Below are 25,817 nucleotides of genomic sequence, written 5' to 3' on the forward strand. Positions count from 1 at the left end.
CTGCAAACTGCGCAGGCGTGAACAGAAGAGAGTCGCAAACAGAAGACAGGCGCGAACTTGAGAACCAATTAGCGTCAAGGAAACATTAAAATTTTTTAAAATAATATACTTTCTTGTAGCCATGATAATTCTCTGCAACAAATCGAAAAATTATATTAAATTACTTTATAAAATTATATTAAAACACTTTTTATGATTTTTTGCACGATGTACTATAAAGATATACGTTATTATTAATTTTATAATTTGTCGAATGTATTACTCGATACATATACCCTATTGAAAGGAATTTTTCCTATTAAAAATACATAAAAACTATAAAAGCACATATAAAAAATTAAAATTTCTTCTATTGTTGTTGGCAATTCACAAACGATATTATTAAAAACAAAAGTAATAAAATTGCAATGACACAATTGAGGTTACTTCTATATGTTTCCATCTATTACAACAGAATAATAACTTTTAATAATATTCAGAATAATATTTACTAGCGAAAGTTGATAATAGTAATATTAACGTTAATTGACACACAATTAAACATTAAAAAAAATTTATAATTTACTTTTAAATAATGATTATTTAGTTTATTAAAATCTACCTTTAACAAAGACTAAATAGAAATTACTGCGTGTCCAAAAAGTGAACTATTTTTATATGTGAAACGAACGTTAGATTACAGCCAATCAGAATCGTGGAAATTTTTTTGTCTGATTTATTTTCTTTGCCTTATAAATAAATTATTTTACATTAATTACAATAAAATTGTAAAACTAAACAAACAAGATGAATTTATTATATAAAAGGATAAATAATTTCCAGATGGATGGACTTAATTATTCCTAGATATATGTAAGCTCCCTTCCATGCGTCCAACTCTATATTTTAACCTTATGGAAGAGAATTGGTATATAAATTGTTTACGCAAGTCTACTTTGATATATTCTAGTGAAACTTTTAATATAAGCTCAACATAATATTTTACATAACTATTATGTTCTGATAAAAAATTTTTAAGATAATATAATTCAATTACTTTATTATATAGGTAAGATACTCTTCAAATTTTTTCATAACTTCGTGTCACGTGTTAAAGATACTTATATATTTTGGAAAAAGTGTAAGGCTGCGAACACGTTTTAAGATGCGATTAAAAATACGTCTTATTCACATTTGCATAAGGCATAAATGCACCAATATTAAGATTGATACACAAAATCATAAAAAAGTTGTCAAAAAAAGATGCATTTTACATAACAAAAAGTTGGAAAATATTAAAATTAATAGTAGTATCGCCTTAACCTCTAATGATGTAATCTCTAATAACAACGATACTATTTACGATCAAAGTGATACGAATTTCATGGATTTCTCATCTTTATCTTCATATAAAGAAAATCAAAATATATCTAAGAAATATGTTGCAAATAAACCCAAAATACCTAACAAATTCGAACAAGCATTTTTATCTCCGTTGATGAAACAAACCTATTCATCAGAAAGTACACAAAATGATTATAATAGCGAACATAGAAAAGATATACAAGAGGAAAATACAAAGCAAACTATAAATGACAGTAACAATGACAATATTCATAATATTACCAGATTTAATGAAATTAATATGCAAATGCTTTCTAAACCATTGCATGAGCATTTATTCAATAAAAATGAAAACCATGTATGTCTTTCTCAAGAAGAAATAGAAAATATAAAAAAAGATTTACATAAATATGGAATAAATACAGAAGATGTAAAGGCAATATCAGACGTTGATATACGTTTACCACCTTTGAAAGGAAAGGACTTGGAAGAACACTTTTATAATATTGCTATGGAACAAATCTCACCTTATTTAAAGATCATATATAAAATTATTACTAAGATACCAGAAATACCTTCAAAATGGTTGTTTCAAAAAGGTTGGACTAGATATACCAGTGATGGTGCAGAAAGTGTAAATTATCCTTTAGAAGATGCAATGATTTTGGACGTAGAAGTTTGTGTAAAAGAAGGTCCATTACCTACGATAGCTACAGCTGTTACAGAAAAAGCATGGTATGGATGGGTATCACCAACTCTTATAGAAAATGTAAAAGGTAATTTTGGTACTAATTATTTTACTTCCAATATGTTAATTCCTATAGAAAGTAATGCAGATGATTATGGTATAAAATTGAAGAATTCTCATAAAAAACCAAAGATCATTATAGGCCATAATGTTTCATATGATAGAATAAGAATAAAAGAACAATATTGGTTAAATTCTACTGGAACACGTTTTATAGACACAATGTCATTACATATATGTGTCAGTGGACTTAATAGTTATCAGAGAGCAATTTTAAGAAGTGAAAAACACAAACATGATACTGAAAAATGGTTGAACTACACTTCAACAAATAGTTTGACTGAAGTATATAAACTTTATTGTGGAAAAAATATCAGCAAAACACAAAGAAATATATTTGTAGAAGGATCTTTGGATGACATAAGAGAACAATTTAATGATTTAATGTCTTATTGTGCTTCTGATGTATTGGCTACATATAATGTCTTTTGTGAATTATTTCCAATCTTTCAAGAAAGATTTCCACATCCTGTTACATTCGCTGGAATGTTAGAGCTTAGTTGTACATATCTTCCAGTAAATTCCAATTGGCAAAGATATTTAGAAGCATCAGAGTCTACTTATGAAGACTTAAATTATGAATCTAAGGTTATACTCACTAAAAGAGCAAATACTGTTTGTCAATTAATGCATAATGAAAAATATAAAGAGGATTTATGGATGTGGGATCAGGATTGGAGTACTCAAAATATTAAGATGAAAATTTCTTTGTCTAAGGCAAAGTTACAAGAACTAAAAATCGAAGAAAATAATAATAAAGTAACTAGTGACATAAATTCAGAAACATATTTGACAGATGATGAAGACGAGGATCCTTTGGAAAAAGAATTTTCTTATCTAGAAGAAACAAAATACTTGTTACCAGGTAAACTACCATATATGGCTGGATATCCTGCTTGGTATAGAAAACTTTGTCCTAAAAAAACTGAAAATGAGGATGAAAATTGGGAACCTGGACCACAACATATAAGTACATCTACGCAGATTACTCCAAAACTTTTAAATTTAACATGGGAAAATTATCCTTTGCATTATATTAAGAAACATGGTTGGGGTATATTAGTACCATATAACAATGATCCAAATATTGAAACTATATTACCTCTAAAACAATTATTAAATCAATGTCCTTTACCAGAAACAACTAATTATCGAAATTCTACAGATGATACAATGTTAATACTGAATAAAAAATTAGAAAACGATCTTTATAAAGCAGAATTTTGGAAATACAAGAGAAAAAGTACAACAGATTATGATACTACATACAAAGGTACCGGAATTTGGTGCGATATTATTTTAGATAATTGTTGTTACTTCTTCAAATTACCACACAAAGATGGTATTAATTTCAATGTCGGTAATCCCTTGGCTAAAGACTTTTTGAACAAGTTTTCGGATAATGTACTTGCTGGATTAGATTCAAGTGCAGCACAAATTTTGAAAATAGCAAGAAAGGTATCTTATTGGAGAAACAACAGAGACAGGATCATGTCCCAAATGGTTGTCTGGTTTGAAAAGTATTGTTTGCCAAGTAGTTCAAAGAAACACAATACACAATTTGGTGCAATAATTCCACAAGTAGTTGTCTGTGGAACATTAACAAGGCGAGCAGTAGAACCTACATGGATGACTGCTTCTAATGCACATGCCGAACGTATTGGTTCTGAATTACGATCCATGATACAAGCTCCACCAGGATATAACATAGTTGGTGCTGATGTTGACAGTCAAGAATTATGGATTGCATCAATCGTTGGAGATGCATATTATAAGAAAGTGCATGGAGCAACACCTTTTGGATGGATGACTTTAATAGGAAACAAATCAAATGGAACAGACATGCATAGTGTTACTGCAAAAGCTGTGGGAATATCTAGAGATCATGCAAAGATTATCAATTATGCAAGAATTTATGGTGCCGGCCAAAAGTTTGCTGAAAGATTGTTAAAACAATTTAATCCTACCATGACAGAAAGTAATGCCATATCTAAATCTCGAAAAATGTTTGCTTTGACAAAGGGTAACAAAGTATATACATTGAAATCTGAGTATATTAACGAAGATTTGGAGGATAGACAATATACATTGTATGAAGCTATGAAGATAGCAAAACTTTTTCAAAAATCACTTATGGAAATGTTTAACAAGAGTAAATGGGTTGGTGGTTCAGAATCAGCAATGTTTAATAGACTTGAGGAAATAGCTTGTAATCCTAAACCTGTAACGCCATTTTTAAACTGTAGACTTAGTCGAGCATTAGAGTGTGAGGACGAAGAAGAAAAATATTTACCAACTAAAATTAATTGGGTAGTACAAAGTGGTGCAGTTGATTTTCTTCATTTAATGTTGGTTTCAATGAGATGGTTAATGCAAGATAATGCAAGGTTTTGTCTTTCTTTTCACGATGAAATAAGATATTTAGTTCCATCACGATACAAATACAATGCTGCTCTTGCAATGCACGTAACAAATCTTATGACAAGATCTTTCTGTGCCTTGAGGCTTGGTATGAATGATTTACCAATGTCAGTAGCTTTTTTTGCATCTGTAGAAGTAGATACGGTTCTTCGAAAAGAATCAAGTCAAGATTGTAAAACACCATCAAATCCTTATGGACTTGAAAATGGATATAGTATCCCTGTTGGAGAAAGTTTAGATATATATGCAGCATTGGAAAAGTCTGATGGATCCTTAGGATCGTGGCATCGAATTAAACGTGATAAAAAAAATATCTAATATGATAAATAGAAAACGAAAAATAATTTAATTCAATTTAAAACGAGTTTAAGTTAATAATAAAAAAAAAAAAAAAAATCGATCGAATCGAAATATTATATTTAGTTGAATCTTTAAATATGAATTTTATTTAATTATAATATTTTCAATGTATTACAGTCGCCATTTATAAATTATCAGAGTGAAAATGTCAAAAACAACAAAACGTAAACATGTTGTGAAGGAGGTGGAAGACTTAAGTATCCCAACAAAATCTCAATCTATCGTCAAAGTTGTCGAATCGCGCGGCAATAATCTCCATGAGATTGTAAACTCAGTTGGTGAACAATATCTTGTATCAATGCCAGTGAAGTTTAGACGACACATTTGGATAAAAAGGGGAGACTTCGTATTAGTTGAACCCATTGCCGAAGGCGATAAGGTCAAAGCAGAGATAGTTAAGATATTAACACGAGTAAGTTTTTTCATTATAGGTATATATGTAAATGCAATTAAAAATATAATACTATTGTTTTTTTTTTTTTTTTTTTAGGAACATATAAAGTGGTACCATGTACAAAAATGTTGGCCATTGGAATTTGACGAAGTCTTGAATAAAAAGGAATCTAAAAAAACGATAAAAGATAATAGTGATGAAGAAGAAGATAAAGAAGAGGAAGAACTTTTTGTAAATACAAATAGGATAACTTATGTTTCTGATAGATCAAGTGATTCGGACACAAGTTCTAATGAATCCGACTAGTAATTAATATAAGGTATTTTGTAAGACTTCATAAAAAAGTTGTATATAAATTGAATTTATTGTCGTGTCCAATTATTCAATTGACTAATCCAATTAAGAAATTATCTTATTTTATTACAATTAAAAATTATTATTTTATCATAAAAAAAAAAATAGTAAGATTCGTTTCAGTATTTTGGCAATTGATAATTCTTCGATAATTGTTTACAAAACAAAAATTGTTGAATGTATATGGTATAATGATAATAATCATTGCAGTTTTTCATAATTAGATTATATAAACTATTGTACAAATTAAGCCTAATATGATATAATTTTTACCTTCGTCTATTTAAAAAAATTAATCTACAATAAATTGATTAAAATCGATATTGGAAAATATTTTACGTCACGTTTTATCTGAACTATAGAGTATTTTATAAAACACTTGCAAATTGCACGTTTTATTGTACGGCAATCGACGAGACAATTTTATATGAGAAAATAAAATATCTTATAAGATTAAGAAATGACGGTAGTATAGATAAGATTATGATATACTATAACGATACGAGGTACAATGCATAAATTAATCTTAGAAAGTTTATGTTATTTCGAATCGAATAAGAGAACTTATCTTTTATCGGCGAAATTAGAGAGATACATGATGACATTAAATGTTATCACTACCGATTATTAAAGTCAGTGTGTTTTCGCCTGTCGTCGAAGATTGTGGGGGAATTCTATAACAAAAGCTTGCAAAGGGAAACGGTCACCTTCGATATTCTAATTGTTTGCAAACGCGATCATCATAACATTAGTTATTCCCAAGAATCTGTTTTTGGTCTTTCTTGACATACACAAGGAAATTTTGTTTATTAAATAAAAATAAAAAAAAAAGAAAAAAAAAAAAAGTAGAAAAGATTTATTTATTAAAAACGTGTCACGAGAGAATACGATCGAACGAATGTATAAGAGGATCATTTTACCGATAAAATGCAATTACTCATCAGTCCAATCGTCATCAAACGAAAAACAACGATGATATTAGAATTAAAAGTAAAAAAAATAATATGATCATTCATGTTCAACAAGAAGACACATTGCCAGCTCGATAAGGATCTTTTCGAATTTGGATTTGCTGTTCGAACGAAAGCCTAATCCTTTTAACTTTCAAGTATCAGCGACGTTACCAGTTTTCAAGTTAGAATGAAAAACACAGAGTGACATTCTCGAAGAATCTAATTTCATCCTACCGTCGTCATTGTGATATTCAAGGAAAATTTATTTGCCAAGATGGGTTGTGCAATTTTTGACGAAGACGGTTTTTGGACCAAGATGGATATAAAAAATATGACGGAAGCCGAATATCTTAATGAAATATTAGGTTCGAAATATCTCCCTATGAGTATGGTATTGCCTCTAACTACCGTTTATGTGGCAATTTTTGTGTCAGGAATTTTTGGTAATATCGCCACTTGTACGGTTATTGCAAAAAATACATCGATGCAAACTTCAACTAACTACTATCTCTTCAATTTGGCTATTTCCGATCTGACTCTACTTATACTCGGTAAGCTTTCTTTGCATCTTCCTTGATGGTGCATTTAAAAGAAAATTTTTCACGTTACATAATAAGCCAACGTTAATAAAAATTAATTGAATCGTCGAGGTATATTACTTTTTCATTCTCTATCTATTGCCTATCTATCTTGATTTTGTACATTTTACGTCAAACGAATGACGATATTCATCGTTCGAATTGCTTTACTCAAATTAAGAAGGGAAACATTTTGATGAACGATAATTTCTGATAATCGATTAAAACACGTTCGTGACAACGATAATGCGATTAGATTTTTAAGGTCGTGAACATTTGTAAAACTAAACGAGATAGTAAAGATTACAATGACGCAAATTCCTGATGCAGATCTTATTTTCTTTTATCGTTTTTTTTTTGTTTCGAAGGAGAAAGATCGTTGGAAATTGAGATATTTTACAAATTGAGACGTTTGATTTCAATACGCGATATATTTTCCTCTCCTAAATGTGAAATGAAGATAACAGTTTTAAATTAATCTCAGCTTTGTGTGTGCTCTGTACACTCGCGATTTTATCTCGTCGGTGTCTTATTTATCGATAGTAAAGTTGCTTCTATTTACGTCATTACGAGACATCTCAAATCTCTGTCAAATTTGTATCATCAAATGAAAATTATCCTTAATATCAATTAGCTTGTACCATCACGTTAGTACTATTCGTTATTAGTAAAATACATACTACGTGTTTATCTACATAATAAAAGATTAAATTATTGGAGAAAAAAATTAATTTCACAAAAAAATTCGAAAAAAATAATACAGAAAAATATCGATCAAAAATATATAATGCAAAATGATATTTTAATATTCGAATTTATTCGAAAATTATAGGTTTGCCGAATGAGCTCAGCGTATTCTGGCAACAATATCCATGGACTTTGGGAGTTGCACTTTGCAAGATTAGAGCATATGTATCCGAAATGTAAGAGATCGATCTTCTCTCATCCACCATTTCCTTAACAATCTCTTATCTTAATTTCTACATCTCTTTCGCAGGTCTTCTTACGTGTCAGTTCTCACGATAGTGGCTTTCTCCATGGAACGATATTTTGCCATTTGTCATCCCCTTCGTGTTTATACTATGAGTGGACTGAAAAGACCAATACGGTTTATTTTCGCCGCGTGGTCTATTGCTTTAGTATCAGCAATACCGTTCGCTATTTATACTAAAGTCAACTATGTCGAGTACCCTCCAAGTTAATAAAGAAATAATAGCTTGTATTTTAATTATCGAAAAAGATATGATATTTCATATCTATTCTATTTTCTATAATAGTACCTATATAAATTTAACACGTATTATTATATTGTTCAAAAGATTATAAGATATATATATATATATATATATATATATATATATATATATATATGAGAATAATAATTAATTTCAACATTTGTATGTACGTAGAATCAGGGAATTGTTCCGCCGAGTCAGCGATCTGTGCGATACTATCTAATAACATGCCGAATTTTCCGCTCTACGAGATAAGCTGCATCATCTTTTTCTTTTTACCGATGCTTGTTATTCTCGTTGTTTACACAAGGATGGGTTTGGAAATAAAAAGGAGTATGAGACATACGGTTGGGCCGGTCATTCACAGCTCGATTCATGGAGAAACGCGACAGGTTCAATCTAGAAAATCCACCATTAGAATGTTAAGTACACATTGTCGTTCCTCTTATTAAAATTCTGAATTTAGAAGTATTATGGAAGTATACGATACAAAAGATTATTTCTTTTTTATAGGTGTCGTCGTCGTCATGTTTTTTCTCTGTTGGGCACCTTTTCATGCTCAGAGATTGCTTTACGTTTATGCAAAGGATTCTGATTATTATCCTGATTTAAACGAATGGCTTTATATTTTGAGCGGATGCCTTTACTACTTTAGTACCACGGTAAATCCAATTCTTTACAATATGATGAGCGTAAAGTACAGAGAGGCTTTTAAGCAAACGATTTGCTGTAAACGGAAATTAAGGAAAAGCTGGACCATTAAGCCACCCGATCTTTGCCAATGTAAATCTAGCGAAGAGGCTCATCTACCACGTTTTACGTGCTCAATGAGGTTTGTTCGATGATGAAAAAATAGTATAAATAAGAATAAAATAAATGAACATAAAAATAAATTAATTAATTAATAATAATATTAAGATATCGTATGTATATATAAATATTTTTTAAGGTATACATTTGGCCAGGCGAAAGAAGTCTTTCGATTTTCTTCAAATCGAGATCGAGTTGTTCGAGATAGGTCTATGCGCAACCATTACGATGAAATTCGAAAGATTAGAAATCAGGATTCATCCAAATCCCTTCTAAATAACAACGGACATCCTATTATGCAGGAACGGAGCAGTGAGGAAAGTACAACATCGAAAGAGATAGTGAAAGAATCGATCTCAACGGCCAGTAGTAGTTTCTGATAATTACTATAATCGTGTATTTTAATAATCGGCGAAGATTCTGATTCTTCTGTTTGCTTTAAGTTATTAGAAGAAAAATCTAGTTGTTAATTTTATTTATATATATATATATACACATAAAGAAGTTAGCATTCGTTATTTTTTTTTTTTTGGTTTCTTTATATATTTTGTTAATGATATTTTCGAAAATTTTTTAAGTACAAAAGTAAGTCAGTATTGATGAACGGAATGTCTATTTTTTTTTCTCTTTTTTTTTTTTTTTTTTTTTTTTTTTTTTTTCATTAAATCAATCATTTAAAAAAATCTTTCTAATATTTGCTCTAACTACTATCAACATTATTATTAATTTTATTCGATTTTAATTATTAGTAATTCTATTCGATATAAAAAAAAAAGGAAAAAAAAAAACAAGAAAACATCCTTTGTGGTCTTTTTTATCAATCGATCAATTTAACGATAAATACTACTGCAAAGACAGCTATGTTTTCTTAATTTAATATTACGGTATAGCAAAGGAATCATGTTTGTTACGGAAAATTATTTCTTTATTTTCTTTTGCCTTTCTTTTCACATTTATAATTTCTTTTCTTTGAAGCAGTCACTCTTCACAGCCAATCGAAGTTTTAGCAAAAGCCAAGCAAAACCATTAAGCTTTAACCCATTTAGTTTATACTCCCTCTCTTTCTCTCTCTCTCTCTCTCTCTCTTTCTCTTCCTTTTCTCTTCTGTTGCATGCAGAATATAGCGTGTCATGCTTCACTGCCAATACATTTCAAAGTTTATCCGCTATATACCGAATCGCAAACTGTATATATTAATAACATGACATAAAACGTTTTCCACGTTTAATGCAGAGGAAAGCTGGAGAAGACACGTGAAATTTAAATACAAAAAATGATCGATCAATACCTTTCTGTCGAAATGATTGATCTTTGATTCGACGAACGATTTCTTATCAAATATCGATCTTGATTTATTATCAAATTAAACGAACAAAAAGATCATATTCTACATTTAAATACTAATGCATTAAGACGAATATTTATATCGTTTTAATATGCTTTTCATTTTTCGTTAGATCAAGTCGATGAGATTTTCTTTCGATTAATATATTTTTTTATATATAATACGCATTCTCGAAGGACATATGTACATACTTCGTTTTTTTCTTTTTTTTTTTCTTTTACAAAAAGTCAACTTCATTGTTATCAACGTTCTCATTAATTTCAAATCCTGTCGTATTGTCACAACTAAATTTTTGTCAAAATCTAACCTAAGCAATGTAACATATAATTGATTCAATTTGTCACTTATTGAAAATGCTACGAAAGAAAACGTACACGCTAAAAAAAGATGAAGAACTCAATTTTTCCCGTACTTCTAATCCTTTTTAAAGGAAGCGACAATAATCGAATTTATTTTGACAATATGCATTTGAATGCATACTCCTGGATATTGTCTTGCGATTATTTAAAAAACGCTCACTGATATTGGTAATAACAATATACATCGTTAATAATTATCTTATTATTTTATAATATATTACCTTAAGATTTAGATGGAAAGAATTCAATTCTATTACAGACGTGAAAATGAATTCGCATGAAAATGAAGAAACTTTTCGATATTGGTATTTGGTAAATAAAATCTATCTCTTTCTCTTTCTTCCTCTTTCTCTCTCTCTTTCTCTCTCTCTCTCTCTATTTTTTTTTTGTTTTTATATATATATTTGTTTACAATCCAATCATAATATTGGAATCAACTTTAAATTTATTCTTATAGTTTTATATCTTCTCGAGAACGGACTGACCTTTACTAATGCCTTTATTTTCATACACCGCTCGTATGAGAATCCTAAATTCTCGTTTTCGTCCATATTCATATGTCCGCAGCGTATTATGTTTTTTGTGAAAGAAGAAAGAGAAAAAAATTCGCACTGTGAAATTCAAGAAATGGTGCTGTAATTTGATTAATACGACTAAAGGGCGAATAATAGCGAGCAAAAGAATGATAATATTTATTTACAAAAATATTCATGCGTCTGTCTTTTTATTGATTAATAATCAATTCAAATTATAAAAAAGAGAGAGAAAGAGAGAGACAGAGAGAGAGAGAGAGAGAGAGAGAGAGAAATTGTAAAATATTATTGTAAAATTAGAATATTGTTGTAAAATAACTCGTGTTTGAGAAAATCAATGATCGTTGATTTATCATACTTTGATGTACGTTTCGTACAATAAATTTTATAATTCGAAATTATAACAATTGATATCGTTAATTGACAAATTCGCATCTATATATAAGATAAATTAACTCATTTACGTGCAAAATTAATATAGTACGCGATTTTGGGAAACTCTGAACAAAGTTTGTCCAAAGAGAATTATCAAAGTGTTGGATAAATCGATAAACGTTGCTAACATCTTCGAAATGAAATACTACTCTCCGTCATTACTTCCACATCATTTTATATAATTTTTCCAAATGAACCGACGATATCGTTGATTCTTAATCTTTGATAACATCGTTTTTTGTAGCGAATGCAAAAAAAATTCTATGATTACGTTTCACATATCTTATTTTTACTTCGGAAGTTAATATCTTGAATCGATCTCGAACAGTTCGCAAAATAGTTTTTATTATTTTATTTATAAAAGAAATAAATATTGAGAAAATGTATTAGCCGATAATATCTCGAAAAAAATTGATAAAATTGTCCCAAAGAAATCGGAATAATTCATTTGTTGAAATTCACGTGAAAAACTTTTGCAGCTTCTTCTTTCTGTTCTCATGATCGGCACGGTAATCCTACTTCTGGAATCTCAGTTTCAAGTTTTCAAGCCATCGTATAAAGGCGGTCACTTTCACGTAGATTGGTTTCAAATCCATTTACCTACATACGCGAAAGAAATGACTCCGGATAGGAAAAGAAAAATTACTTATCTTCACTATAGGCAATTTGTTTATAGTTCTCAAAAGGATGTGATACATTTTTTCCTGCGTAAAGATTTAAAGAAGAAGAAAGATATAAATATCGAATGATCCTCGATCGAATCGTTCGAATGGCTTATAAATAATGATAAAAGTTTGTTAGAAATTTTTCTAGTAAAATACGAGATGCAGAGTAGGAAAAAAAATTTCATAATAAACTGTATCTTACGATACCGTTGCATAATACGTATTATATTTAAAATGAATACGAAATAAGTAAGTCGAGAGAATGTCCCTAGGGTTTCAAAATTCATGAATACATTATAATATTATATTTTTATTACTTGCATTGAGTTCGCACGTTTACATCTTTATAGTTTTCTAAGAAGTTCCTTCGAACTTCTTTCTTCTTCAACAATTAATTCTAAAATAAAAATCATTTCTTGATGTGATTATAGCTATCATCGTATGGATGGTAATAAATAACTCGTTGGTACTTCAAATACGTGAAAAAAATTGATATCAGCAGAGATTCCATCTAAAAACAACGTGTACGATTAACTCCACAGTTTGATTAATCGATCTATCACCATTGAAGTACGAGAGTTTGATAATCAATTAAAGTAATTTATTATCCTGTGGTAAATGTATATAATGTGTATTAAATAATACCTTATATATGATTATCTGATATGTAACACATTATATCTGATATCTAATCCTGATGAATTTTTAGGATTATCGTACGATTTATTATTTATTTGTCCATTGTTTTGGATTTATTGTTATTGATTAAAGGGGATAATGATATTTATTACACAAACTCAAATTCAAGCTAATTCTTAATGAGAAGATTTTATAAGGATACGAATAAATGATATTACAGAAACGGATATTAAAAAATTGAATAAAATAAAAAAGAATAAATTGAAAAAAAGAAAAGTCTCATGGATCTTGTCGCTAAGAACTAGGAATGATCGATTATTAGAATAATTTATTTAAAGAGAATACCGTGAATGCCCTTAACGTATCGTGACATGCGCGCAATTTTATTTACGAGTAAAATAGTTCAATTCGCAGACTCTCTTGAATTAAAGCTAAGGGTTGGATGCGTGGTAGATGGGGCGCGTAGGTAAGTCATACCAGTAGTGGCTCGCTCAGTGTTCTCATCACTTGTTCGTGGGGTGTCGAGTAGAACGCTCGTAAATCGATCATATTTGATTCGCGTATCTTCGAACTATAATTTTTGAAAAATAAAAAAATCATAAAGCTATGAATTTTCGTCTAGATATTCGTGATCCGGTTTCGTGATGATGTCACGAAAAAGTTTTTCAATGGAACGTGAATTTTAAATGGAATATTAATTTGAAAAAATGAAACGATCGTGATCCAAACTGACATAATTTCTTTCGAAATCAAGTAAATGATGGATAATTTTAAAAAATTCAATTTATCGTTATTTTCGATGAAAAATTTTATTTATTCTATAATGTGTGTTCACGATGATTGAACAAATTATTATTAAATTGAGAACGAAAAACTAAAAGAATTCTCTTTCTCTTCTTATACATCCTCTTCGTTAATTCGATTAATTTATTCGCACAACAACGAAGAGAAAAAAGAAACCCAATATTTAAGAGGCATGAATATATCAAGCCGTTACGCGTTACCTTTAACCAATCTCACGAAACTTATGAATCTGGATGAATCCGAATATTTGCAAAAGAAATTGGGTTCGAAGCATTTGCCGCTTCAACTTGTTTTACCTATTACTTTTGTTTACGTTATTATCTTCGTTACCGGCGTTTTCGGGAATATCATGACATGCATTGTTATTAAGAAGAAACCGACGATGCAAACCGCTACGAATTATTATCTCTTTAATTTGGCCATTTCGGATCTTCTTTTATTGGTTCTAGGTGAGTACTTCTATCTAAGAGTTTGTTTGTTTTAACTTTCACAAAATTCAAAGAATTTTGACGCTCTCAAATAGCCAACAAATTTCTATAGACTTACATAAATGTTTATAGATACTGTAGATGTTTATAGATTTTGAAAAGAAATTTTAAGAATGATATGTATTGTTTTTTTTTTTTTTTTTTTCTTTTTTTTTTCTGAAAATAAAACCACATAGATACGAACATATATATACGCGTATATTTTTCATGATCTTCATGAACAATTGCATCAGTCACTGTCACAGATTTTTTGGGCATAGATAAATTTCTTTGTATTCTTGAATAAAGTCCTTTTTTTTTTATATTACCCTCATTTTTTCCCGAACTTGATACTTGAGTTTTTTTCACTTTAAACGATCCTCTTGTTTCCATTCAGAAAAAATCGAGTTTAATTTATATGCGAATTTTAAAACATTGTAACGATAATGGCATTGACCTTAAGAGAGATATTTGTTTGCAATGTTCTTCATTTCTCACGATTCTTATTTATTTTTTAATTAAATAATTTCAATAATTTTGCTTCGAGGGAGAGGAAAAAAAAATATTAGAATTTCAAACAAGAAAATATCTAAACAAAAATTTTCATTATAATTTTACTTTTGGACTCGATTAATGTCCTCAAACTTAATTCTATTCCTATTCTTTTATTTTTCTTCGGAAATTTTAATATTGCATTTCGTTTGTACGCATTCTATTTGATGTCATAAATTTCTGTCATCAAAAGATATGGAATGTTATGTTCGAGATTTACTGTACTTGCAAATTCTCTTGGAACTCGTATGATTCGATCTTTAACCCTCGATTAAAGACTCATTCATTGAATGATATCCCCATTATATTTAGAATTTATCAAAGACTTTCTAAATCATTTACTAATATTCTAAGCTCTCTATCGTCCAAATATCATTCTTTGAAATTTTTCATAAGCATTCCGTAATTCGGTTTGAACATCAATTTGAACGGCATTGTTAAAGCTATCGTTAATGATATATGAAGATGCGAGAGAAGAGTAAAATGAAATATTTGCAAATGGGTTAGTATGGACAAAAAAAAACGATTGAATAGTACAAAATTACTGCCTATCAAAGCGTATAATTATATTATAAAATAGTCATATTTTCAATATATTATAAGCATTATATTAAGAATTTATTTATGAAATAAATCGCTCTTCAAATCTATTGGCAAAATAAATAGGTGCTACTATAGATACAAAATAGATAGAGGATACTATAAAAATTCGAATCTCCATTTCTTACCAAAGAGAACTAAAAAGATTTATCGATTGTATGTGAAAATATATAAAGAAGATGCGTATGTATACACAAACGTAGATAAGCAATTTATCGTTTTTGGATAATATTTTAAGAAAGATAAATATATATATATATATATATATATATAATATGTATGTGTCTATGTATGCATGTGTACATAGATATATGTATGTATAAAATATAAAAATAACGACGTAAAGAAATTCTGAGACCACATAGATTCCTTTCCATAATACCATATTTTTGACACCTCTTTTATCTTTCCCGAGCTAAGATCTGATCGATGAAAAATCACATCACGTATTATTTTTCGTATTATTATAACAAAATGATTGAATAAACGTTATTTTAATTAGAGAATTATAAAGATTCATTATGCAATGATAGGAATGATCTGAACAAAGCAAATAATAATAAGACGTCAATTAACCCTCCTAGACTGAATCTTTATCCTTTGTTTCACAGGTTTACCCAATGAATTGAGTATATTCTGGGAACAATATCCATGGCAGTTAGGATTGTGCATGTGTAAATTGCGAGCTTTTGTATCCGAAATGTAAGAATGAAATTTGTTTAAGGGATTAACAATTATCTATTTCTTCAATCCTTCTATTTTTTTCCTTTCTTAAATCTTTTTAAGGTCATCTTACGCGTCGGTACTTACGATAGTGGCATTTTCCTTGGAAAGATATTTGGCGATTTGTCATCCATTGCATCTCTATACAATGAGCGGTTTAAAGAGACCTGTTAGATTCATTCTTGGAGTCTGGCTAGTGGCTTTGATCTTTGCAATACCATTTGCAGTTTACACCACTATCAATTACATCGAATATCCCCCAGGTATTATTTCATTACAAGATATTTCATTCCTCATTATTGTATTTTTTTTTTTTTTTTTTTTTCTTGATCGACGTTCAGAATCAGGAAGATACTCCGAGGATTCAGCAGTATGTGCGATGTTTTTACAAAACATGCCGGATTTTCCTCTTTACGAATTAAGCTGCTTGATATTCTTTCTTATTCCCATGATGTTCATAATGATTCTCTACGTACGAATGTGTCTCCGAATACAAAGAAACACGCTTGGTCGCAGTATCGAGGGTTCGGTCCACGGCGAAACGAGACAAGCACATTCACGGAAAGCTATCGTACGCATGCTTAGTAAGTAAGAGATCCATAATTCAAGAGTAATCTAATTTATAGTATATTTCGATGAATTATTTTAAATTGTAAATTGTCTCACGTGTTCGACGATAACCAAAGTCAATATAAATAATGTGAAAAAGAATGTGTGATATGAAAAAAAAAGAAAATCGATTCTCCTTTTGAATCTCATTATTACACATTCTTAATTAAAGTTATTGCAACTTGAAAAGTTTTGACGAAGTTTGAATACTACGTAACCAATGATTTATTTACCTTTTAACAATAATTATTTACCTTTCAAAGATTTATTTACTTTCGAAAGCAATTGAAGCGTCTTTTATTATCGTTCGTATAATTTTACGCGTTTCGATACTTTCATTTTTTACATGATCTCATTTTCTTTCTTAATTATTTATATTCAAAAAGTGTATAAAAATGAAATATAAAAGGATCCTCTGTACATATATATGTTTCAGTTGCCGTTGTGATAATGTTCTTCGTTTGCTGGGCACCATTTCATGCACAACGATTGCTTTACGTCTATCGAACGTCGTACTTCGACGATATAAATGAATGGTTGCATCCATTGAGTGGATGCCTTTATTACTTCAGTACAACCGTTAATCCGATTTTATATAATGTGATGAGCGCAAAATATAGGACAGCATTTAAAGAAACGTTATGGTGTTCGTCTGTCAATCTTTCTACGTCATCAGACGGTAATAATAGCGTTACAGTTTATGATTGTGAAACTGGAAAAGAATTTCGTATGATGCGTGTAAGGAGTTTTCGTTACAGAAGGAGTATCAAAAGGTGAAGAATCTATTTTATTTGTAAAAGAAAAAGGAAAGAAAACAAAAGGGAAGAAAAAAAAAAAGAGAGAGAGAAAAAAAAATCAAGTCGCACTTATGATATGTTTAAAAGTCGAATGAAAAAAATTTCTATCGATTTATTTTCAGATATAATTCGAGCGAACAGACAAACATCTTACAACGATCTTTAAGGAATTTACATAGTAATAACGAGGACTACGGAAGAAGTTCTCCGACCGAGACATTTATCGACGATGATTCATCGATCATTGCATCGATAGAACTTAGAAGATCATCGCTGGTCGTACAATCGTATAACGGACGAACGAAATGTTGGACGACCAAAAAGGAAAGGGCCTCTTCAAAAGAAACACACATTTGATTTGGGCCTTATTTTTTTAGACGGAAGGATTCGTTCGATAAATTTATATCTACAAACGCAGGAAAATTAATGGAGATAGATAAATCAGATGAGGTCTTTTTTTGACTCCCTTCGATACTTCGTATGAAAGATGATTTTCTTTTGACGGATCAATTTGATTTTTCTTTATGAATATAAAATTTCGTAAGGATATCACGTTTGTACAAGTTACGCTCGGATTTTTTCTAATAAAGACGAAGAACGATCAATTGAAATCTATTAAATTCTTGAGAATTGTTTATTTTCATAGATTAAATCTTAAATACAAAAAAAAACTAATGTATCTTTCATGCCCTTACATATGAATCGAAGAATAAACTATATGTATAAAATTTTTATTTATTAGATATACCATTCAATAATCGTGTGTATATATATATATATATATGTACGTACGTACGATATTGTACTGTTCGCAATTTTACAATTGAATAGCAATCGTTTTTCACTTATAATTGTAATAGTAACATATCAAACGATAAGTAAACTAAAGGACACTAAAAATTTACATTATTGTGTAATAATTGAACTTGCACGTACATGTAAATGTTTTATGCTGTAAATATATATTGCTTTTCTAACAAGTGTATTCTTTTAAAGAAATGGTTTTAATTGTGAACATATATATATACGTCTATTTTATATAGGTTATTATATTTTTAATACGCCAATTTTTTTTTTTTTTTTAGTAAAATGCGTTCAATTTAAACTAACGCCAAAATATCGTTGGACTTCATGCAAAAATTGAGCGAAATTATAAAAAATAATTTGATTGTACTTCCGGCAGATAACTCAAAAGATATATACATATGTATGTAAGGAAGGTTACATATTTACTTTCAAAATTTACATATGCTTAGAAAATATACATATGAAAAAATCAATTTGCTCTGCCATAACAGGGCAAATTAGAAAAATTCCCTCTCTCTCTTCTCTCTTTCTCTCTTTCTATCTCTTTCAATATTCAGAAAAAAAAAAGTATGACTCATGCAAAACTCGCAAACGAAGTTTTCTTTACCATTTTTTTCATAATCATAGCAGTATATATTTGACGAATATTCCATATTCATTCATTGCACGTAACATACTAATAATATTAATTTTTCAGAATCATACCTGTCGTTGACGTGTAACGAATATCTCGATATTATCAATTACAGCACATTGCAGAGAATACGAAATAGTATCAACGAAACTTTATTATTTCCAAAAGAAATTTGATTATTGTGTCCATTGTTTATTTCTTTGTTGTTTGGAAAGGATTAATTAGTTATAAAGCAAAAGATGATTATGTCACAGCGAATATTAATGTGAAAAAATCGAAATATTAAAACAATTAAATTAAAAATATTTATTGCACGATTATTTAACGAGGATTATTTAAATTAGAAAAAAAAATATAATCGATAATGTTTCATAGTTACGCCCTCTTACAAATTAAATTAAACTAATATACTGCCCTATAGGATAAACGTGATATTTTTTCTTTAGTACTAATACTTGAAAAATAATAATATAATACTGATTTTACTTTTATTCATTTTCATGAAAAATTTTTTATATAAATACTGATGAGGATTTACAAAGAAAAATCGATAAAATGTATTATTGAATTAATAAAAAAAATTACCATTAAATACGACGAGCAATAATTTTCTTGGATTCTTTTCAATGTTGGCAGTTCTGCATACGACTTATAACGAACAAGTTTGAAGTTGTTTATATGGTTTTGCACGTGCTTTTAATATGAAAGAATATTTTATTTTTCTTTGATATAATCTTAACAAGAAATTTTGCTTTTATTATACAAAGTGGACCATAACAAGTAAATTAAATTTAAAGAATAAAAATAATAGTGCTTTCTTTTTTTCTTTTTTAAATCATACTTTTATTTCAATGAGTATGCTTCTTTGTTTATAAATTTTGATCTTTTTCGAGATTAAATAAAAATTTTTAATACATAGAAATTATTTGTAGGTACACATTTTAAGAAATATATTGACGTAATCATAATTTAGAGATAAAAACACGTGTAGTGGATAAAATAATTAAAAAGAAATATGAGTGATTTTAGTGATGACTCTTTTTCACTTTCTGTTGATAAACAGAAATATAAAAAAGGTATGTAAAATGAAATTGATTATGTATTGTAAGTCATAGTGATAATTATTTTATTATTCCAGTTATATATCAGATTTTACCAAAAGTATCTAATAGAATGGATAAAACTACGAAAGATATTTTAAAAGTGACAATTATTGGTTCTCAAGACTTTTCATTAAAACTCACTGATAATTCTGTGATAGAAGATACTCAAGATATTTTTCCTGATAATAATGATAGAAGTACAAACGAAAATGATGTTATTATCATTAGCGATTCAAGCTTTGATCATAGTTTAGATTATTTTGATAAAAAGAAGATTATTTCCCCTGTAGTACCAAAAGGCACTTATAAAAGTATAATAAGATCAAAAAATTATGCTTTAGAAATCTCTAATAATTCAGATGAAGATGGAAGTTTCACTGAAAAATGGAGAAATGTATCAGTGAGAAATAATGATTTTAATAAATTTTCTAATCGTATTAAGATAACTATTTCACAAGATAAAAATTCATTTTACACTTCCGATGATAGTTTTACGAAAAACAGTACATCAAGTTCTGAATACAATAAAAATACTAATGCATCTGAAAATAAACATGTTAGTTCAACACCAACAAATAAACAACGTAATGATGAAAAATCGAACAAACAGATACAAAATATATCGGAGAAAAAAGAAAATATATATACTCCTGTTTCGAATTTAAACTTATTAAATAAATTGACTAATAATAATAGTAATAGTAGTAATAATAATACTAATGATTCTAAGAAATCAGAAACTTGTGTACAAATGACAAAAGGTGATCTAAATAAAATATTTAAAAATATACAGTCAACGAAAGCTGTTTATGAATCTCCAAAAACAAAAAAAACCAATGACGCTGTAATTGATGAAACTTTAGATGATGAAATGCATCCAGCTTTATTAAGTGATGATAATTTAATAAAAAAATCTAATAAGTTACCTGCTATAATAATAGATGAAACCCCTTCAAATTCTGATATCAGAAATCAATCTACTGAAATAAACACAGTAACTCCAGCTAAAATACATAATCAATCTGTTGATTCTCCTATAGATAATCAAGTAAAAACTCTATCTGAAAGAAAAAAAAAAGAAATTTCAAATTGGCTTATGACGAGTTTACCACGATTTCATAGTGACAATTCTTCATTCAACAATGTACCTGCAAGCAATAAAAATAGTATAAGTTCTGGAAACAGTAGTTTAGAAAGATTGGAGATGAAATATGAAACTCCGAATAATAGAGGAAAAATGGAGTTTAAAAATATTGATAATTATATTACTCCATTAAATACAAAAATTAGTCCTATAGTATCATATAAATTTTTAGAAAAACCCGATCCTCCTACACTTGCAAACGTTCTCCAGGAAAATAATCAATATGAAAATAAAGATAAAAAGGAATTTAATAATATGAATGTTATGCAATGTACCGATATATTAGATAAGTTATATGGTCAAGTATGGAGAAATAAAGCAGGTGATTTGCTTTCAACTCCAACAGAAAAACAATCAATTGTTATGGAAAAAGATAGAACTATACAAAAGGATAGGTAAGTTTTTTGCTAAAATAAAAAATAATCAATTATATGAAAAAGTATTCAGAAGAAGAAGAAGTATTATCTTTATTGTTTATAGAAAAGCTACAAGAAATGAGCATTATTTAATAAAGACGGCAGATAAACAGAATATATCTAATACAGATAACAAAGTAAGATTAATAAATCAAAGACAATCTAAATATAATACTTCTTCCTCTGAGAATGAAAGTGAATGTTCGTATTATACTGCTCTAACAAATCCACAAGCATCAAATATTGTATCTGATAAACTTAATACTATATCGTCTTCTGTTCAAAGGTATGATATATTTTTATTTATTTTTCATGCAACAATACAAAATACAATTTCCAAATTTTTTTTTATAGAGATATTAAAATATGTGATTCTGATAAAAAAGACAAAGGTAATACTAATTGTGCAGTACAGAAAGTATCAGATAAGAAAATATCATCACTTAACAATAAAGAAAGCAGTTCTGATACAAGTGAATTTGATCCAGGTGATGATATTACTGAAAAACGTGTACATAAAAGAGGTAGTAAAATCATATACTTATAAACATGATATTGTAAAAGCGTTTAACAAATTTTTCAATGCTTTTAAAGTCCTTTAATTTTTAATTAATTCATATAAATTTGAAAATAAATTTTCAGATATATATGGAAAAAAGAAAAATTCAACAAGGACAACAAAAAATAAAAATCATCTTCCATCCATAGAAAGAAAGAAAAAGAAAACATATAGTTTCTTAGCCTCTTTATCTGATTCAGTACCTCTGACTATTGCTCATCCAGATGCAAAAAAATATAGGCAATCATATAAAAAGAATAAAGAAGAGCTTTGCAAATATTTGTATAAATTATATAATGAAAATATTTTTGATAAAATGTTACCTGAAGATATGATAATAGAATGGAATGTTCGTATGAGAGAAGTAGCTGGTTATTGTCATAATAGATCATATGTAAATCCTCATTCAGGTATTTACAGAACTGCAACAATAGAACTATCAACTAAAGTATGTTTTAAACGTATTGCAATTTCACATGTACAAAAATTGTTAATTAATTTTAATAAGTAATTCGCTTGAATATTATGTAGGTTTTAGATGCACCCAATAGATTAAGAGATACTTTAATTCATGAAATGTGCCATGCTGCTTGTTGGATAATAAACGGCGAGTCAAATGGTCATGGATATTTATGGATAGCGTGGTAAGTTTTCGAATAAATTGCTTTCTATACGTGTTATTTATTTTATTATATTTTATATATAGGGCTAACAAGGCCGTGGAAATATTCCCTGAGCTTCCTCCCATTCGTCGTTTCCATGATTATGCAATTAATACAAAATACAAGTATAAATGTATGGAATGTGGATTGAGGTATAAAAAATATTAATAATATTGTTGCATGATTTATTATTTACTTCATTTTCTATTAATTATTAATTAATTATTGATAATTAATCTGATTAATTGTCATTCCGTTTCAATCAATTTTAGTATTGGAAGACATTCAAAGTCTTTAGACATTGAAAACAAACGATGTGAATGTTGTAATGGTAAATTTGAATTATTCGTCAACAAAACAACGAAATCTGGTACAGTCCAAATGCAAACACCAAAAAGAGAACCATCTGCATTTGCACTTTATGTAAAAGAAAATTATAGTTCTGTGAAAAAGAACAAGAATTTAAACCATGCAGAGGTGATGAAACTTTTAGGGAAAAAGTTTTCAGCAATTAAAATAGCAAAGGAAGATGATAATAATGCTGATAATGACAAAGATTCATTTGATTGAATATATATTCATTTTATAGAAAGTCTTATGTGAAATTATGTATATCATAATCACATATTTAATCTTACTATTGCAGGCACGTCAATGTGAGATATGTTAAGTTATATATACAAAAATGAACTAGATCATAGTACATAAAGACACATGTTTTTACATAAGAATTAAAACGCGATCATTGTATGTAAACTTATAAAAAAATATCGTAATAAAGAATACGCAAGATTTCCTTAAGTTTCGATCAATCTTCCTATATACACACACACACACATATATATATATATATATATATATGTTTGTATATATATATATGTTTGAAAAATTTATATTAACGTCCATTTATTGCAAATTTTATTTGTCCAAAAATTTAAGAAAATGTATCATTTTATCGCCAATGATAATATAAAGCAAATGTTTCGTTTAAACCAATCGAAGTTTTAGAAAACCTTACGAGATTCATGTATATCCGCATTAAAATATTTTTTAAGTACTTGCGAGTATAACTTTGTAATACATTTTCGTTATCAAATCTTTGTTTAATAAAATTATTTATAATTAATCATTTATAATTATTTACTTTAATATATCATTGATATATTATTTGTTGAAAAAGCTTAAGAAAAAGAATAATATGAATAAAATGAAAGTAATGGAATAAGGATATATTTAAAATGAGTGCGGGTTGCGCTATGCCGTTTTAATATAGTTTTGCGCGCGCATACGATAGTGGCGGCGACGGCGGCGATAATAGGAGCAGCGGCGTCAGCAGCGCACTCTAAAAACAGTCGTGCCGAAGATGGCGACGTGCGAGTGGCGGTGTCGGTGTAGTGTTTAAGAAGAGAAAGGGACCATGTTGTCGCCGCGGCCAACGCAGTGTTTCCCGTGATACGCAATCGAGCTCGGTGCAAATGTAGGAATGTCAGAGGTTAAACGGGTACCCCTGCAAACCCTGGAGTTTCCGGAGTCCCTGGGCCACGCCGCGAAGAAGGAGAAAAAGGGTGAGAAGGGCAAACAGCTTGCGCCCTCCTTCCGTTTTACGCTCACTCTGCCAGAGTCGAACGAGAAGGCATGCCCCGAGTTCAACTACGCGCAGCTTCTCAAAGCAGCCGAGGTCAGTCCATCTTCCTTTTCTCTTTATTTTTTTTTTTTTCGTAAAAGGTCTGACGAGGAAAGAAAGAGATTGAGAGAAATTTTCTCAGCCGTGTGCCTCGATAAGGGCATGACTTATACCGGCCGCATTTCTCTCCCTCTTTCTCTGTCTCTCTTTACGGCTTTGAGAAGAAAGTGCAAAAATATTAATGGTTTCGCGTCGTCGAGGGCGACGCACGACGATGCCAGATGCATATCGACATGCAACGCTCTCGAAACACGACTGTCACGCGTCCTTGTTGCCTCGTGAGATCTCTATGGTACACCGTTCTCTCTTTCTCTCTCTCTCTCTCCCTCTCGATTCCTCGTGACGTTTCCTCCTTTGGTCAGTATCCTGTCTCTCTCAACAACGAGAAAAGAGAGAGAACTGATCGATTCTCCCTCCGATATTTCGTAAGAATTTTTCTAGATTTTACTCAGGATCTATTCTAACGTTTGTTTATGGAAGGGAAAAAAAAATATATATATATATATTAACGGTTTAGACTTTAAACATCATCCATACGTTTGAGATTATTTCTAATGCAAACAGAAATCAGAATATACGATTTCTTCTTTAACTCGACATCACTACGAAATCATCCATTTTAGTTACTAACTTAGAAGAGAAGGCGAATACATCGTTTCAAGCCGACATTGCAATTCCTTTTTATGGTACTTTCTATCGTCGTGAACATTAGAAAATATCGGCCATACGCCACATATTTATCTCTAATGTTACATACATGTGTAATGTTTTTCAATAAACGCCATGCCTCTCGTTATCTGCAATGAAAATCGCCTTTCTTTTTCGAATTATATCGCATAATATTCCTAGACAATCGTGTCTCTCTCCCTCCTCTTTTGCCCATGTATCTTTCTCTCCTCTCTCTCTCTCACACACACACACACACACACATACATACGAACATACAGCATACATCGTTATATTCTTTCACACATATACACATACACACACATCATACACTTTTTCTTTTTCTACTGCGCTGCGCTGGAAACTCGTGATCGTCGA

At 29.3% G+C, this 25,817-nt stretch overlaps 6 protein-coding genes across 10 annotated transcripts in view; all 6 read left to right on the plus strand.

Moving 5' to 3' along the window:
* Window positions 1-812: 812 nt before the first annotated feature.
* On the plus strand, window positions 813-5,167 carry tam (DNA polymerase gamma, catalytic subunit tam). 2 transcript variants are annotated; one of them, XM_085657062.1, is made up of 3 exons: window positions 813-907; window positions 1,049-4,518; window positions 5,030-5,158. In XM_085657062.1, exons 2-3 carry the CDS (start codon window positions 1,145-1,147, stop codon window positions 5,040-5,042), a joined length of 3,387 nt encoding a protein of 1,128 aa, XP_085513188.1. In that variant the 5' UTR covers window positions 813-907; window positions 1,049-1,144; the 3' UTR covers window positions 5,043-5,158. The 2 variants fall into 2 exon arrangements, with proteins under 2 accessions (XP_085513188.1, XP_035722589.2); XM_035866696.2 differs by having other exon boundaries at window positions 815-907; window positions 1,049-4,850; window positions 5,030-5,167.
* On the plus strand, window positions 5,058-5,667 carry LOC118441802 (putative RNA-binding protein EIF1AD). The gene is made up of 2 exons (XM_035866723.2): window positions 5,058-5,324; window positions 5,403-5,667. Exons 1-2 carry the CDS (start codon window positions 5,058-5,060, stop codon window positions 5,610-5,612), a joined length of 477 nt encoding a protein of 158 aa, XP_035722616.1. The 3' UTR covers window positions 5,613-5,667.
* A 522-nt stretch (window positions 5,668-6,189) lies between these two features.
* LOC118441841 (neuropeptides capa receptor-like) lies at window positions 6,190-9,739 on the plus strand. Its single transcript, XM_035866810.2, has 6 exons — window positions 6,190-7,164; window positions 8,024-8,114; window positions 8,189-8,388; window positions 8,601-8,852; window positions 8,940-9,258; window positions 9,376-9,739. Exons 1-6 carry the CDS (start codon window positions 6,888-6,890, stop codon window positions 9,614-9,616), a joined length of 1,380 nt encoding a protein of 459 aa, XP_035722703.2. The 5' UTR covers window positions 6,190-6,887; the 3' UTR covers window positions 9,617-9,739.
* Window positions 9,740-9,998: 259 nt separating this feature from the next.
* LOC146873008 (neuropeptides capa receptor-like) lies at window positions 9,999-18,329 on the plus strand. The gene is made up of 6 exons (XM_085657069.1): window positions 9,999-14,465; window positions 16,247-16,337; window positions 16,422-16,621; window positions 16,700-16,942; window positions 17,404-17,740; window positions 17,887-18,329. Exons 1-6 carry the CDS (start codon window positions 14,189-14,191, stop codon window positions 18,119-18,121), a joined length of 1,383 nt encoding a protein of 460 aa, XP_085513195.1. The 5' UTR covers window positions 9,999-14,188; the 3' UTR covers window positions 18,122-18,329.
* A 1,512-nt stretch (window positions 18,330-19,841) lies between these two features.
* Window positions 19,842-23,885, plus strand: LOC118441795 (uncharacterized). Of its 3 annotated transcripts, none has more exons than XM_085657063.1 (9): window positions 19,842-20,060; window positions 20,138-20,281; window positions 20,344-21,847; window positions 21,933-22,154; window positions 22,223-22,392; window positions 22,511-22,875; window positions 22,959-23,071; window positions 23,134-23,241; window positions 23,362-23,885. In XM_085657063.1, the coding sequence occupies exons 2-9, from the start codon at window positions 20,221-20,223 to the stop codon at window positions 23,657-23,659; spliced, it is 2,841 nt and encodes a 946-aa protein (XP_085513189.1). In that variant the 5' UTR covers window positions 19,842-20,060; window positions 20,138-20,220; the 3' UTR covers window positions 23,660-23,885. The 3 variants fall into 3 exon arrangements, with proteins under 3 accessions (XP_085513189.1, XP_035722591.2, XP_085513190.1); XM_035866698.2 differs by having other exon boundaries at window positions 19,842-19,985; XM_085657064.1 differs by lacking the exon at window positions 21,933-22,154.
* A 538-nt stretch (window positions 23,886-24,423) lies between these two features.
* Window positions 24,424-25,817, plus strand: part of yem (yemanuclein) — a 9,422-nt gene continuing 8,028 nt past the window's right edge. The window contains exon 1 of one of the 2 annotated variants that reach the window (XM_035866978.2): window positions 24,424-24,767. In XM_035866978.2, the coding sequence (XP_035722871.1) occupies window positions 24,573-24,767 (195 nt within the window). In that variant the 5' untranslated portion in view covers window positions 24,424-24,572. The remainder of the gene's footprint in view (window positions 24,768-25,817) is intronic. The other variant, XM_035866979.2, reaches the window with a different exon arrangement.

The sequence above is a fragment of the Vespa mandarinia genome, chromosome 5 (assembly GCF_050613455.1).
Source record: "Vespa mandarinia isolate Hongniang chromosome 5, ASM5061345v1, whole genome shotgun sequence".
NCBI lineage: Eukaryota > Metazoa > Arthropoda > Insecta > Hymenoptera > Vespidae > Vespa > Vespa mandarinia.

Bases quoted from the DNA above. Each gene is read 5' to 3' on its own strand.
- tam (XM_035866696.2), top strand. From the start codon at position 1,145: ATGCGATTAAAAATACGTCTTATTCACATTTGCATAAGGCATAAATGC. The intron at 4,851-5,029 runs GTGATAAAAAAA...AATGTATTACAG, and splicing joins ATCGTGGCATCGAATTAAAC to TCGCCATTTATAAATTATCA.
- LOC146873008 (XM_085657069.1), top strand. From the start codon at position 14,189: ATGAATATATCAAGCCGTTACGCGTTACCTTTAACCAATCTCACGAAA. The intron at 16,943-17,403 runs GTAAGTAAGAGA...TATATGTTTCAG, and splicing joins AGCTATCGTACGCATGCTTA to TTGCCGTTGTGATAATGTTC. The intron at 17,741-17,886 runs GTGAAGAATCTA...ATTTATTTTCAG, and splicing joins TACAGAAGGAGTATCAAAAG to ATATAATTCGAGCGAACAGA.
- LOC118441841 (XM_035866810.2), top strand. From the start codon at position 6,888: ATGGGTTGTGCAATTTTTGACGAAGACGGTTTTTGGACCAAGATGGAT. The intron at 7,165-8,023 runs GTAAGCTTTCTT...CGAAAATTATAG, and splicing joins TCTGACTCTACTTATACTCG to GTTTGCCGAATGAGCTCAGC. The intron at 8,115-8,188 runs GTAAGAGATCGA...TCTCTTTCGCAG, and splicing joins AGAGCATATGTATCCGAAAT to GTCTTCTTACGTGTCAGTTC.
- LOC118441795 (XM_085657063.1), top strand. From the start codon at position 20,221: ATGAGTGATTTTAGTGATGACTCTTTTTCACTTTCTGTTGATAAACAG. The intron at 20,282-20,343 runs GTATGTAAAATG...TTATTATTCCAG, and splicing joins TAAACAGAAATATAAAAAAG to TTATATATCAGATTTTACCA. The intron at 23,072-23,133 runs GTAAGTTTTCGA...TTTTATATATAG, and splicing joins GGATATTTATGGATAGCGTG to GGCTAACAAGGCCGTGGAAA.
- LOC118441802 (XM_035866723.2), top strand. From the start codon at position 5,058: ATGTCAAAAACAACAAAACGTAAACATGTTGTGAAGGAGGTGGAAGAC. The intron at 5,325-5,402 runs GTAAGTTTTTTC...TTTTTTTTTTAG, and splicing joins TAGTTAAGATATTAACACGA to GAACATATAAAGTGGTACCA.